Source organism: Coturnix japonica, chromosome 6, assembly GCF_001577835.2.
Source record: "Coturnix japonica isolate 7356 chromosome 6, Coturnix japonica 2.1, whole genome shotgun sequence".
NCBI lineage: Eukaryota > Metazoa > Chordata > Aves > Galliformes > Phasianidae > Coturnix > Coturnix japonica.
The window spans coordinates 17,674,762-17,687,941 of NC_029521.1; the positions used below are offsets into that span (position 1 = coordinate 17,674,762).

Genomic DNA, 13,180 nt, shown 5'->3' on the forward strand with positions numbered 1-13,180 from the left:
GATTGCTTGGGCTAGCAGAAGCTTTCAGCATAAACCATTTTGTGAACGGAAAAGGAATGTTGAAAAATGTTATTGACTTTAGGGGCTAACACCTGCAAGGCTACATGAGAAAACACACAAAGACACTGACACACATAAATGTTTTCGTTTTAAAAGTATTGATTTCTTTTCTGGTTTTCTAGAAGTCAACCTTTCGTAAGCTTTCCATCATTTTATTATTGTGTGTACTCATCCTTTAAAATATAGAACACATTAGATTGCTTATCATGATTCCACCACATCTGAATCATAACTGATGATTTTTACAAATGATAAATTACTCTATTTGTACTTTGAGTTGACAGGTGAAGATCATATTTTAGTTAGACTTTACTGCATGTGAGCTGATAAACCTTCCTTTGTAACACAGTATTTCAGATGTAGTTGAGCTGTAATGTAATCTTTCTTAAATAATCATCTCTTTGTTTTTTCCTCTTAATGAAGAATCACTCTTAGACTTGTGCTCTTATTCTGTTAAGTGGTTGTGAAATGTCATGGAAAGAAGTATCAGAATCTGATAGAAGTTCTTAATGAAGTTTCTGTTTGGAAGATGGCTAAGCTGGCTTTTTTTAGTAATTGCTAAATTAAATCATGTTATGTTTCATAATGGACTCTATGTACATATTGAGTAATCTTTAATATTAAGAAAAACCAAGAAGTTGAACTGAGTTTTTAGAAATTAAAAACAGTTTGGCTTACATGTATGGAAGTCTTCATTTTGGAGTTAGGAAAATACTCCATACTGGTGCCTTTCCATTTTTCTCATATTAGTACTTCAGTGACTTTTGTAAATGAGGTCATTTAATCCTGTTGGAGCACTGTCATTCTAATAAGTTCAAAGTTTCTGTGCTGGAATAAGGCATTTGTTTTCTGCTCCACCTTCACAATTCTCATATTCCACAACGTTGAATATTATATTTTTAGTAAAGTACGTTCATACTTGTATTTGAGATTAATGTGAAAAAATGTTTAGTATAATTTTTTATATTTCTTGTGCTAAGGTCAATAATATTAGCTCTTAAGGAAATTCATTTTAATTTAGGGTCTGTTTTATGCATGAATACTTAACGTTGGAAGCTAATCTTGCACAGTCATTTTCACTGAACATTTCAAGGCAAAATTAATATGCATTTGGCCTTGACCTTTGTCCATGCTGAGGTGGTTTCAGTTTAAAACATAATGGTGTTATATTTTTGCAAATTAATTATAGAGAATACTGACAGCATATCTACTTTGTGATTTTAATATATGTGCTGTCATTTTCCTTTGATGTTCACATTCACTACAGAAATCAAAACTATTTATGGAGTAGTTCTTAGTAGTAGACCATTGCTGAGCCCTTGTGATACATGGAAACTCCTAAGAAGGATAACTGGTAGACACGTTATTTAAATAGAAGCAAGCAGCACGTAAAAGTCTAAGGTATTTATAAGGTTTCCCAGTTCACCTCAGTGTTTGCATCTCAGTGTATCTGTCCATCTTTATAGCAGTTACTATGGTTAATTCAGTTAAGATTTTCAGAAGAAATACAGATCAGATGTGTTTATTTCAGTTGCATGAATTTCTGTGTGGATGATTTTGTGGCCATTACTGCCATATAGGAGAATATACAGTTCAGAAATATTTATTTATTTATTTATTTATTTATTTTTCCTGAATGACTGGGCTACCACCTATCTGATAGCTATTTATCCTATAGGTATTACACTGTAGGTTATAGTGCTGTGCCACAGTTACTTCATACGTGTAACATCTGTAGAGTGCAGTGCTGACATTAATTTAAAAATTAGTAATAAATGATAAAAATAATAAAAATGAAATTAGAGAGCTGATTTTGAGAGGTTTCCCACCCTTTGCATGCCAATTACCAGCTCCTTTCCCTGAGCAGCTGCTTTTCCACTCATCAATAAGAAACACCAAATACAGGGTTTACCCACCATGTGCCATCCTTGTGGTCTGCGTCATAGATAAGCCACGTGTAGCTTAATGACAGTAAACCTGCTCAAACCCAGATTTAACTTGTGTGGAAGCTTTTGGCGTGTTACTCTCCTTATTGTATGGTTACATACAGTAGCCAAATATTTCCTTTCCCCTCTGAGCAAAACATCTGCTATCCCTTTGAGAATTCCAAAATGCTTTCACAAGCAGAGCTGTAACTGTTTGCTAAAAACTATTAAATATTCCAGTTTGCTACTGCTGACAGGCACCTGCTTCCAATGCTAGATGTACCTACTGTTGGCACCAGGCATGTACTTACTCTATAAAATATTTGGAGCAGAAAGTTAAGAGTAACAGAAATGACAAAGAAAACACAGCTGCTGGCATGTAGTTTCCCATCCTGAAAACTGGCCAGCACACTGGGGATTAATACCCTTCTCTTTATATCTGTGCTTTCCTCTAAGCTCTTTAAAGACACATGAACAGGGATTGCATTTACATCGTCACTGCAGCACAGTGTTCATTAAGTCTGGGAGGGTTCATTAGTCTCAGACAGAGCATTGCCCTTAGCAATTAAGCCTTATTGCGCAGACAACTTCTACATTCTTCTTTTCTCCAAAAATTTGAGCAGTCTTTTATCATAATACAATGCATTCATGAATCCGTGTCTGAGCATAGATCAAATAAGCAGGGATACAGATTTTTGAGGGTTTTTTGTTGGTTTTTTGTTTTTTTTTTTGTAATTTTTTGTATTGTCTCTGAAGGTTTCTAACAAAAAGACCATCCAAAGAGAGCTCTGAAATGGCTTCTTCCCTTGATTATGTGCGATATGAACTTGATCTTGTCTCCTTCCAGGTAAATTCCTGAATAGGCCAAAGCCAGGGTTCTTATCCTGCTAACTGTTCTGCATTCCCAGGGACCTAAACTCCACCATCTTGTGTTCACTGCAGCCAGAGCTGCCCTTAGACATCACATCAGCAACCAGTTATTCCTTATTTGTAAGAATCAGGTCCTGCAGAGTGTTTACTCTCAGTGCTTCTTCAGTCACGTGTGTCAGGAGATTATAGTCAAAACATTTCAGCCCTCTGCCCTAGACTGCTTGTGCCTTGCTGTGTCACCCTTCCATCCGAAATCAGTCATTGATCAGTGATCCTTCCCAGTGAGGACCAGTGCCAACAGTAGTGAGTCTTTAGAAGAAAATGGTCTGTGACAGACACCAGGCATGCCACTCATGTTGGCCTGCCCTCTGCCTAACACAGAAGTGTTCAGCTGGCTCATCATCCATCCCAGGACAGAGCTCCATCTATCTCAGGACATAGCTCCATCCATTCCTCACATGAAGAATAATTCAGCCTGCTTGCCACCCTGGCCTGGCCTTCCTCCAGAGCTTGCAGCCAGCACTCCAGCTGTGTGAGCTATCTTGCAATATCCCTCATTCCTTCTGCTTGCTCCACACTCTGCATGTGTTAGTGTACAAGTAGGTAAGAGAAGTGCTGTCATGCTGATTTCACAGAGATCTGAGAGCTCCTCCACAATAGTGTTCTGTAGGCATTCCTTTATTTCTGTGCATACACTTCGATTTTGACCTTATATCTGATTTCAAGGGTCTCCTGTCCACATCCTCCTATAGCACTTTGTTACCATCAATCCACCCACCTCTCTGGATTGTTGTTGTCATCCCCTCCCACATCACTTGGCCAACATGCTGGCAGAGATATCTGAACATCTTTGCTTCAGGTTTAATTTCATCTTAGTACTACAACTAGAAAAATAGTTTGATTCAGAATCACAATCCCTGGAAAAGGTTCTGTGAGGAGTAAAAGCTATCACTTTAAACCAGGTTTGCTTAAACACTGTTTATAAAGAGTCCAATGTAAATATACTCCTTCAAGCAGAGTATCACATCAGTAAATTACAAAAACATGTAGCACACAGTCTATTATGGTACAAAGACCAGTGTTTTCAATTTGATTCTGTCCTTGACCTCTGTACTCAGACTGCCACCAAGGGGAGCAACTGTGATGGTGACAGTGTACATAGCTGTCCCTACAAAGTACACTGTGCTCCTTGGCTCCATTTGTTGTCATTTGTTCATGTGAGCTTGGTTCCACAATGATGTGGCTGCACTCAAATTCACTGCATAGAGCACTCATTCATTCCCCTGCAAATTCTGCCTCAAAGACTTTATTGGATACCCGTGATGTGGATTGCATTCTTTCAACAAATAGCCATAGGAAGACAGCAGGAGGTTTTCAACTGGTGCACAGTCTGGTTAGAAATGGATACTCCATTGCTTACTACCAGTTGTTTGAGTCAGCTTTTTCCTGAAAACTGACTTATCCTTGTGACCACCAATAAAATTCTAGTTCTTTAAATATTAAAAACTTCAATGAAGCAGAGTTCAAAAAAAATTTCAATAGTAATTTGACTCATACTTTTTTATTATGCATTCATAAATTAAACTAAAATAGCTCCTAAGATGAAAGCTTTTTTCTGCTATTTCTGTTGAAAGTCACAGCTTTTCTGTGCATTTTCTGTTGCTATTCCTAATGGAAAATAGCACAGAAATTTAAAGGCTATTAATGTAAAAAATACTTTAGCTGCAAAATCATTGTCAGAAGTTAACCCCTTTGTTGACTTCTTGGCAAAATTCAAAGGTAAAAGGTTTCTTTCCTCTTCAATTAATTACAGTTCTGGTAAGTACACACCTCATTTGAAAAATCTTCCCAGAATATTCAAAATATGTTGCCCATTTCATACGTCAGAATGGGAAGTCATATATGAAATTTATCAAGCCTGGCAGCTTAACACAAACTTTTTTTAACCTATGCTTTACAGTAAAGGTTATTCTCATATTTATGTGCTACTGATATTTTAATTTTTAAAATTTAATTGTCTCTGCTTTCCCAGAACCTGGCAATCGTTTGATGCCACTGATTTGATCTACACACACTGATTTCAGAATCATTTGAAATTCTGGCCCAAATTCTGTTCCTTTCAGTTTACGTGAGAAGTACAAATCTGCAAGGCCTGCCTCCAGCTTCCATAGATGTGGATGTGGATCATTTGCTGGCATCATTTCTAAACCAACCTCATTTCCCAAGTTGATCCAAATGATTATTAACCAAGGCAAGGTTTACACTGTTTACATAGTTGTGCTGGCATAGCTACCTCTTTTAGAGCAAATTCACCCTTGAATTGCCATAATGATTTTAGTCTGCAAGTAACCTTCCATCCTCCCTCCATTACACTCCTGACTGCAGTGTAATTGACTTAGCGGAAGAACCTTATTGCCTAAAAATCGTGTCTTGTTGAACCAACTAAGTGCTTTAACTGTAGTTACAGAAAGACTTCATTAATATAAATTGTGTCTCAACCAGGTGGAGATGGAAGTATAGCTAAGTTATAATTGCAATTACTAAGTCTTTGCCAAGTGCCTCCACGAGATGAGCTGCCAAATACCGCAGAGGTCAATGCTGTGCCATGCCTTATACAAAACACTACGCTTCTGATTACTTTTGTCGAAGACCTCAGACTGATTTAAGAGACTTTAATGGCTCTCACACACATTTAGAACTGATCTTATTAAAAATTATTGGCAGAAGTTAATTTTTGTTTTGGTGAAATTTGGGTTGGTGTCCTGTCTGTCAAGCTGCTGATGACAACATGCAGTAAGTATCACAGGACTAGTGACCTAGATTTTCAGAGGCAGCCAAACTTCCTCCAGTTTTGATTCTTTTGGATATAGGATAATAGTCTCCTTTGAAAACATTTACCATAGATTTTTCATGACTAATTATGTTACTGACAAAAATCTTTGGGTATAGATATGATCCTGAAGGGACATTTTCTGGGAATATAAAGCTGTATACAGATTTTAGAAGAGAACAAAATTAAGAGAAATAAAACATCCCCCAAATTGGCAGAGAATTAAGAAAGAATTGTTTTCTTTGGTTTGAAAGAAAATATAAATGCGATAAACTTTGTTTCTACTATCAGTTGTGGGACACTGAAAGAAGAAAGTCTGTGTTGATTTTGATCTTGTAAATAGGATTAATGCATATATTAAAACTAATGTATGTTTTGTGAATGCTTTGTAAAAATCTCTCTACAGAACTGACGTCACCATTGCTAGATGATGGGGTGAGGTTTTGGAAGCTGCTTTCAAGCTATAGATTTCTGTTACTCCTCAGTCTGTGTGGAAAGTAGCAAACTTGAAAACTTAGTTTAAAAATGGAAATATTGGCCTTTTGGAAGACTACTCTTGTAAGTTTTAAGACAATATCAATTGACGTTTCCTGGTTTCATGTGTTAAATCTGTTCTTTAGTCCAAAAACAAGTTTAGTATTATATGTAATAAAGAGTCTGATGATATTTAGGGAATCAAAGGCTTCAGAATAGTTTTGGAGCAGCCGAAGACGTTTGATGTTTGAGGAAGTGAACAGAATTACATTGCTATCTGTGCAACAAGGTTCCAATACAGAGCAGGAAAGAAACAGTAACAGATAAACCCAGCGGTCTGTGCACTGTTTGTATTTCATGTGAAAAAGCTTGTACAGGGCAGTAACAGTAAGAAGTTTGATATTTTTTGGATATGTGAGGTGAATAGAAGCTTAAAGAACGTTTTTGGGAAATATCGTGTTAAATAAACCGCTTTAGTTCTGTATTGCAGCTACTATTGTAATACTTGTACACTTCATTGATGTCTCCCTATTTGAATTAGATTTTCACTGAATTCTTAAAATAATGAACATAGGCCCTTCAACTAGTAGAATTCTGCCTTTATACTTTCAAAACTAGAGGTGAAATAAGTAGGTAATGAGTTCTCTTGTTAACCATCATTCCTCTCCTGCTCTGGTTACATATCTAGAAAATAATTAACAGGTTTTCTCTAATGCTTCCTAAAGATGTTGAAACTGCAGTACAAATATTGACTGAGAGGCAGCAGAATTTGCTTGGAGAGGAGAAAAAAAAAATAATGGTTTATATAACTGGGTTTGCCAAAAACAAAATAGAAATTCTGGAAGCTCTAATTTACAGCTGTTGTCATGGGGGGCAAATGCGGTGTGTACATGCATTCAGATATTTGCTCCTAAATACACGTCCCATCACTTTCAAGGCACCACACAGAAGTGTTCTGGTTTCCTGATGTCCTGCAGGGCCCCAGCTCCTGACCCAAAGAGCTGGGCATGAGGTGGTTTTGAGTCGTCCCTTGGGTTGCATGAGTGAACCCATCATGGGGATCTGAAGCAGCTCTGGCATGACCAGGATTTCAAAGATGTTAACAGAAACTTGCAAGTATGATGTTTTCCTGTGTTTATCAGTGAAAGAGAGGAAAGGAATTTGGGGAAGAGGTGGAGGAAACAAGCCTGCACCTTGTGACTGGGTTGAGCATATTGAGTAAGGAGGACTTTGGACTGCAGTGTGTACAATGGCAGAGAAGGTGGAGGCAGCTGGCTCCCCCACTGTGAGAAGATGGGGTGGTTCTCCTTCCCTTTGTCCTCGCCACATATGTGCACACCCCTACCCCCACAGTGAGAGCTCTGCCTTTTGAGTTAGGTCAAACTGGGGCTGCTTTTGATCCTAGAGGTGCTTGGCTACAGATAAGGGTCAAAGACCACTGGAGCCCATGGATGTTATGCAAGGGGCTATTGTGAAGGGGACCCAGACTGCAGCCTTCATCAACCTGCCTCCCTGCTCCCCCTCCAACGCTGGCTTTGTTCCCTAGGGGGTTGCGAAAGCCTCAGGACTACATAAAGCATTCCCTGTCCGGACATCCTGGTGACTGCCACCAGTGCAGAGCTCTTCTGAGGCTGCATAGAGTGGCGCTGTCAGTAAGGGGTCTGCTGCAGTGGGCTGTGGGCAACTGGGCACCTTTCCTGCAGACACATCAAGGAAAACTGCACAGTGCCCTGGGGCTTGTTGGGGCAGCTCTCCTCCCTTCCCTGGGGGTCTGACAGAAGTCATATCTGATGTTGTTTGTCTCTTTGCTGTTGCTGCAGGGACAGGATGGCCTACAGAAGGAGAGCTCTGCTGCTGCTGGCACTGGCCTTTCTGGGAAGCAGCATGGCAGAGAGGGACTGCCGTGTGAGCAGCTTCAAAGTCAAGGAGAACTTCGACAAGAACAGGGTAAATCTTTCTCTTCAGAATCTGTGATATCTTGCCTAGCTGTCCTTCCTGGGCTACAACAGCTGGCACTGTGTGTTTATGTTTTCACTCTGACTGCAATCCTTAAAACAGTGGGACTGTGTATTGTTGCCTGTACCTTCATAGTACTACTGGATCCTGATACAACCGATACAGGAATATTGCAAAAACTGAGCTTAGGAGACTGCTCTCAACTTCTGTGGTCTAAATAGAAAAGGAGCATAGTGACTCCACTTTTTTTCTGGGAAAAAAAAAAAAAAAAAAGCATTGTGTTTTCAGAATAATTATAAAGGAAAACATATTTATATGTACATCTGTCAAGATCTGCCAGTATCTATCCTCCTTCCACCAATTTTTTCTATCAATACAAGAAAACTGCAAACAGAAATAAGATGCCAGAAAAATAGTCAGTTCTTTCTTCTGTCTGAACTAGGACATATTGGTGGTCCTATGCTGTTGGCAGAGCTAGATTTATTTTATAGATAAAACTTCAAGGCATGGTGTCAAAGATCGGTTTCATCCCCTCTGTCATCCTACCCCAGTTTGCAGTGTCTGTTTCTAGTATTTTCCATACTTCTAGGTCTAACTGCAGACTTTTTCATTTCCTTGCAGTACAGTGGCACCTGGTACGCCATGGCAAAAAAAGATCCTGAGGGGCTGTTTCTGCAGGACAACGTGGTGGCCCAGTTCACTGTAGATGAGAATGGACAGATGAGTGCCACTGCAAAGGGCAGAGTCAGACTCTTCAAGTAAGCTGTTTGCAATCATCCTCTTGTTCTGCTTCAATACCCTTCTGTTTTACTTGATCTTGATTGAATTCAGCCTGCTGTTCTTGTGCTAGTCACACAGTCTCGCCAAGTCTGCTGTCAGGTTTGAACATGGTATTTTCTTTCTCCCTGGCTGCAGTAACTGGGATGTCTGTGCTGATATGATTGGCTCTTTCACTGACACAGAGGATCCTGCCAAATTCAAGATGAAGTACTGGGGTGTTGCCTCTTTTCTGCAGAAAGGAAGTGAGTAATTAACTATAGAAGATGTGGAGCTAATTGGGAGCCTGATTATACTGAATGTTGATGCTGAGGAAGAAAAAAGTGCAGTGCTGGATTTCTTGAACACTTAAAGCATGCAATAACTATAATATAGCAAAGTCTTAATGTGAACAAGGTGATCACTATTTTTTTATGAGACATCTGGCTGGTTCTCTGTAAGCAAGAGAAGACCGAGCCTTTGTATATCTTCATATTTATTTTGTTCACTACCCAATCGTATAATCTAAAGTGTTTAGAAGAAATAAATGGTAAAGGTAGTATTTTTGTAGTATTTTATTCATGCTCCTGCTCTCTATGAAAAGCCTAATGTCAGACTTGGTCTAGTAGGGAAGAGGATTTTACAACTGTTCTTTTGCATAATCTCATATGTAGAAATGCAGAGATTTATCTCTTTTTACAAATATTGTACAGTAAATATATATTCATATTTTCCTGTCATCTTCACACTGTGCAAAATTAGTTTCTTGGGTGAAGTAGGCATTCAGTTACTTGTAGTTCAAGACATTTCTATGGATTGTTTCCAAGAGCAGCAGATGGAATTTGGAAGTGATTGAAGCTCCACTCTCTCCAAAAGCACAGTTAAAAAAATGCTTTGGTTGCCAATTGCTCTTGAATTGTTGCTGAATTATCTCAGAGCATGCTGATGAATCATGGATACTTCAGATTACTGACTGACCTCAGGCTCTATCTTATTAAAAACTGTGGTACCCACCCACAGGAGAGAGAGGGAAGAGAACTATATTCAAATAGCAACTGTATTAATCTTTTACCTTATATATTTAACTTAAGTTACATTCCTGGAAGGGAATATTTATGACTATTTTGGAACATAACAAATAGCCCTTTTTTTTTTTTTTAATTAACTATTTTGAACATACCATTTTCTTTTGATAAAGTAGAAAACTTTAATATTCACAGTAGTTAATACGTGGTTCTGTTTTTGTGTTTGGTGCCATACTTTATAATAATTTTCAGGCCTGTATTTACAGGATGTTTACTAGTTTACTACTGTTTTCTCATGCCACTCATGTTCTGTGCCAGTGTTAGAGGAGAAGCAGTAGTGCCAACCCTTCCTTCTTCTCTTCATCATAGCCCCTAACATATATGCCTATTTTTAAAACAAACAAACTTCCCCTTTGAACGTAGAATCAAATACAGGACATAGATATAAACTAACAGCTCATTTGCTGTCATTCATACCAATATTCATTTTAACTTCTTTTGTTATTGTATTAAAGATATGGAATTATGACAGTGATCTACGTTTTATTTGTGTCTCTGTAACTTACTTGCTTTGCTGTGATTTCTTCCAGATGATGATCACTGGGTAGTGGACACAGATTACGACACATATGCTCTTCATTATTCCTGCCGTGAGCTAAATGAAGATGGCACTTGCGCTGATAGCTATTCCTTTGTGTTCTCCCGGGACCCCAAGGGATTGCCTCCAGAGGCACAGAAAATTGTTAGACAAAGGCAGATAGACCTCTGCTTGGATAGGAAATACAGAGTTATCGTGCATAATGGTAAGAATTATTTATTTTTTAATAATTTTGTTTCAGGGCTTAGTGAGAAAAATACTAGGAGTCTCTTTAAATAGCAAATGCATTAAGTTTTATACTTAGTGGCTTTAATATTGTCATTTGAAAACTGGAGCTTGTAATAAGTGCATTTCAACTTTTACTTCCCTTATCTATAGGAGGGCCAAGGTGTATAGCTTTTTATGTGGCATGTCGTATCAGCTGAAACAATAATTAAAGGAAGCTGTAAAACAATTAAAACAGTGCAATATGATTAAACCTAGCAACTTCTTAGTTGCTGTAAAGAGAAATTTTATCTCTTTAATCAGAGTTCTTAACTTCCTTGAAAGCAGTTGATGAAGGAAATGCAGTAGTGAAGAATGAAAAAAATAAGTCAGAGTATTTAGGACAAAGAAAATAGCATTGATCCCCCATTCCTACCTTTGCATTCTGCAAAACTAGGTATCTGCAGAACGTTTACTGGTGAGTCAGCAGCATACCCAACATAATGCCATGGGCAAAAGAGCTTATGTGATTCTTGAATGCATAAATCATGGGTGTCAGATATGGGTTTACATGCTTACATGAGGCTGTTGTGCTTGGCATAGGTCTGCTTGATCTGTCATGTTTAATGATACTGATAACTAGAAAGGGTATGAGAATGAATTGGAAATTTCACAGAAGAACAAAGAAAGTGATTGAAAGTTTGTTAAATGTGTTGTGTAGTGAGTGTTTCAAAGAGACTGATGTTTTTCTCATCACAAAGAGTTTAAAGACTGACCTGAGCAAAGTCTGTGCTTGCCCACGCAAGCAATGAGAACTGGATAGTAAAGGACTTGCAAACACAGGAATAATAAAATAAAATGGATGGAACTTTAAACTGGATACATTCAGAGCAGAAATAAATAGCCATTTGTTTAACTCCAAAGTTCATTAACCTTTGGAACTGTTTGCCAAGAGCCAATGTATGGTCATCATCACTGAAATCTGAAAATTAAGATAAAAAGGCTTTTCTAAATAAAATGCTGGAGTACACTGAGATTGACTGAAGGAACTTTTATGTATTTGAAAGAAAGTCAGAACAGGTGAACACAGTCAGTTCTTGTCTCTATTACCTGCTCATCTGATTTACAAACAGTGAGTAATATATTGCCATGTAGTAAAGTATCCAGATATCAAGGTGTATGAAAGATCTACTGAGCTTGGCAGTGTTCAGTATCCTTATTAGTGACCCAGAAAAATCATGCAATCATAGAACTGTTTGGGTTGGAACAGAACTTTTAAGATCATGTAGTTCCAACCCCTCTGCTGTAGGCAGGGACAAGGATACTTCCCACAAGAAAAGTGCCTGACAACAATAAAAACAAATTTTTTGTCTTGAATGAGAATTTGGAAGCAACATAGAAGTACTGAGGACTGTCAAATTTAAGAGAAATTTCAGGCAGATGAAACAAGATTTTGATACCCACTTGATAATGAAGCTTCACAGGAAAAATATAACCACTCAGATGCTCTTGAATTCTGACTTGAATGTTCAGGAAAGACATCTATATGATGCATCAGACAACATCCTTAAAATGCTGCTTCATTTGCTGCAGCAGTGAGAAAGCTAATGATGTGTGTTATTGCATAAAGTGTAGGATGCTTTCTTGTTTTCTTTGCCCTTCAAGTGACACCTATCAAGAGTTAAAACTTTGGAAGATTAAAAAGAAAAAAATAAAAATAGTATTAATGAGATTCCTAGGGTTGTTAAGGAGGTTTTTGTATGAAATGAAAGATGAAGTGTAGCTGTGCAGCTGCTATGCTGTGACTTTGAGAGATGTGCGTTGTAGCGGCTCCTTGCATGTCTGTCAAACTCAAAAAAGTACTACTCCACTGTAAAGTCAGTATGTTAGGCTAGTTTGAGTACTGGTTTGGTTCAGGATTGTTTGATCATTATTTGTGTATTTCAGTTTTGCTTAATGTGGTTGAAAAACTATTTATTCATTTGTTTGTGTTTCAGGATTTTGCTCTTAAGGAGATCCATAAGTATGGAAGGAAACCACGTAGCAGCACAATGGATGTAAAGTTAAAACACTGATCAGGTGCTGTTTTAAAAAGATTTTAGATGGCTTCATTTAGATTTCAAATATATTTATCTGAACTGCATAGCTCATTTTGTTAATAAACCAATGAAACAATTTAATAAACTTGGATTACAGGGGGTGCAAATTGTCTGTATGCACATCTGTACATATGTAGGCATTGGTTTTAATAATAAATTGTTTTATAATGCACTATTTTAAATTGCTGGTAGATTACAACAGTTAAGAACTTCTTTTTTGTTACTGGTTTAAATTGCTGACTAATAGTGTTTTAATTAAAAATCAAAATGTTTGTATTTACTTCTAAAACTTCTACTTTCTTTTCAAGTACATTGTCATCTTCCCGCTCCACCCCCCACCCCCCCACCCCCATGGAAATACTGAAAGTCTTTTCCAATTGCAT

At 37.8% G+C, this 13,180-nt stretch overlaps 1 protein-coding gene across 3 annotated transcripts; it reads left to right on the plus strand.

The window, feature by feature from the left end:
* The first annotated feature begins 5,628 nt into the window (after nt 1-5,628).
* On the plus strand, nt 5,629-13,073 carry RBP4 (retinol binding protein 4). Of its 3 annotated transcripts, none has more exons than XM_015867145.2 (6): nt 5,629-5,648; nt 7,980-8,106; nt 8,737-8,873; nt 9,031-9,137; nt 10,487-10,699; nt 12,696-13,073. In XM_015867145.2, exons 1-6 carry the CDS (start codon nt 5,644-5,646, stop codon nt 12,707-12,709), a joined length of 603 nt encoding a protein of 200 aa, XP_015722631.1. In that variant the 5' UTR covers nt 5,629-5,643; the 3' UTR covers nt 12,710-13,073. The 3 variants fall into 3 exon arrangements, with proteins under 3 accessions (XP_015722631.1, XP_015722632.1, XP_032301178.1); XM_015867146.2 differs by lacking the exon at nt 5,629-5,648 and adding an exon at nt 7,674-7,807; XM_032445287.1 differs by lacking the exon at nt 5,629-5,648 and adding an exon at nt 7,758-7,811.
* The last annotated feature ends 107 nt before the right edge of the window (nt 13,074-13,180 follow it).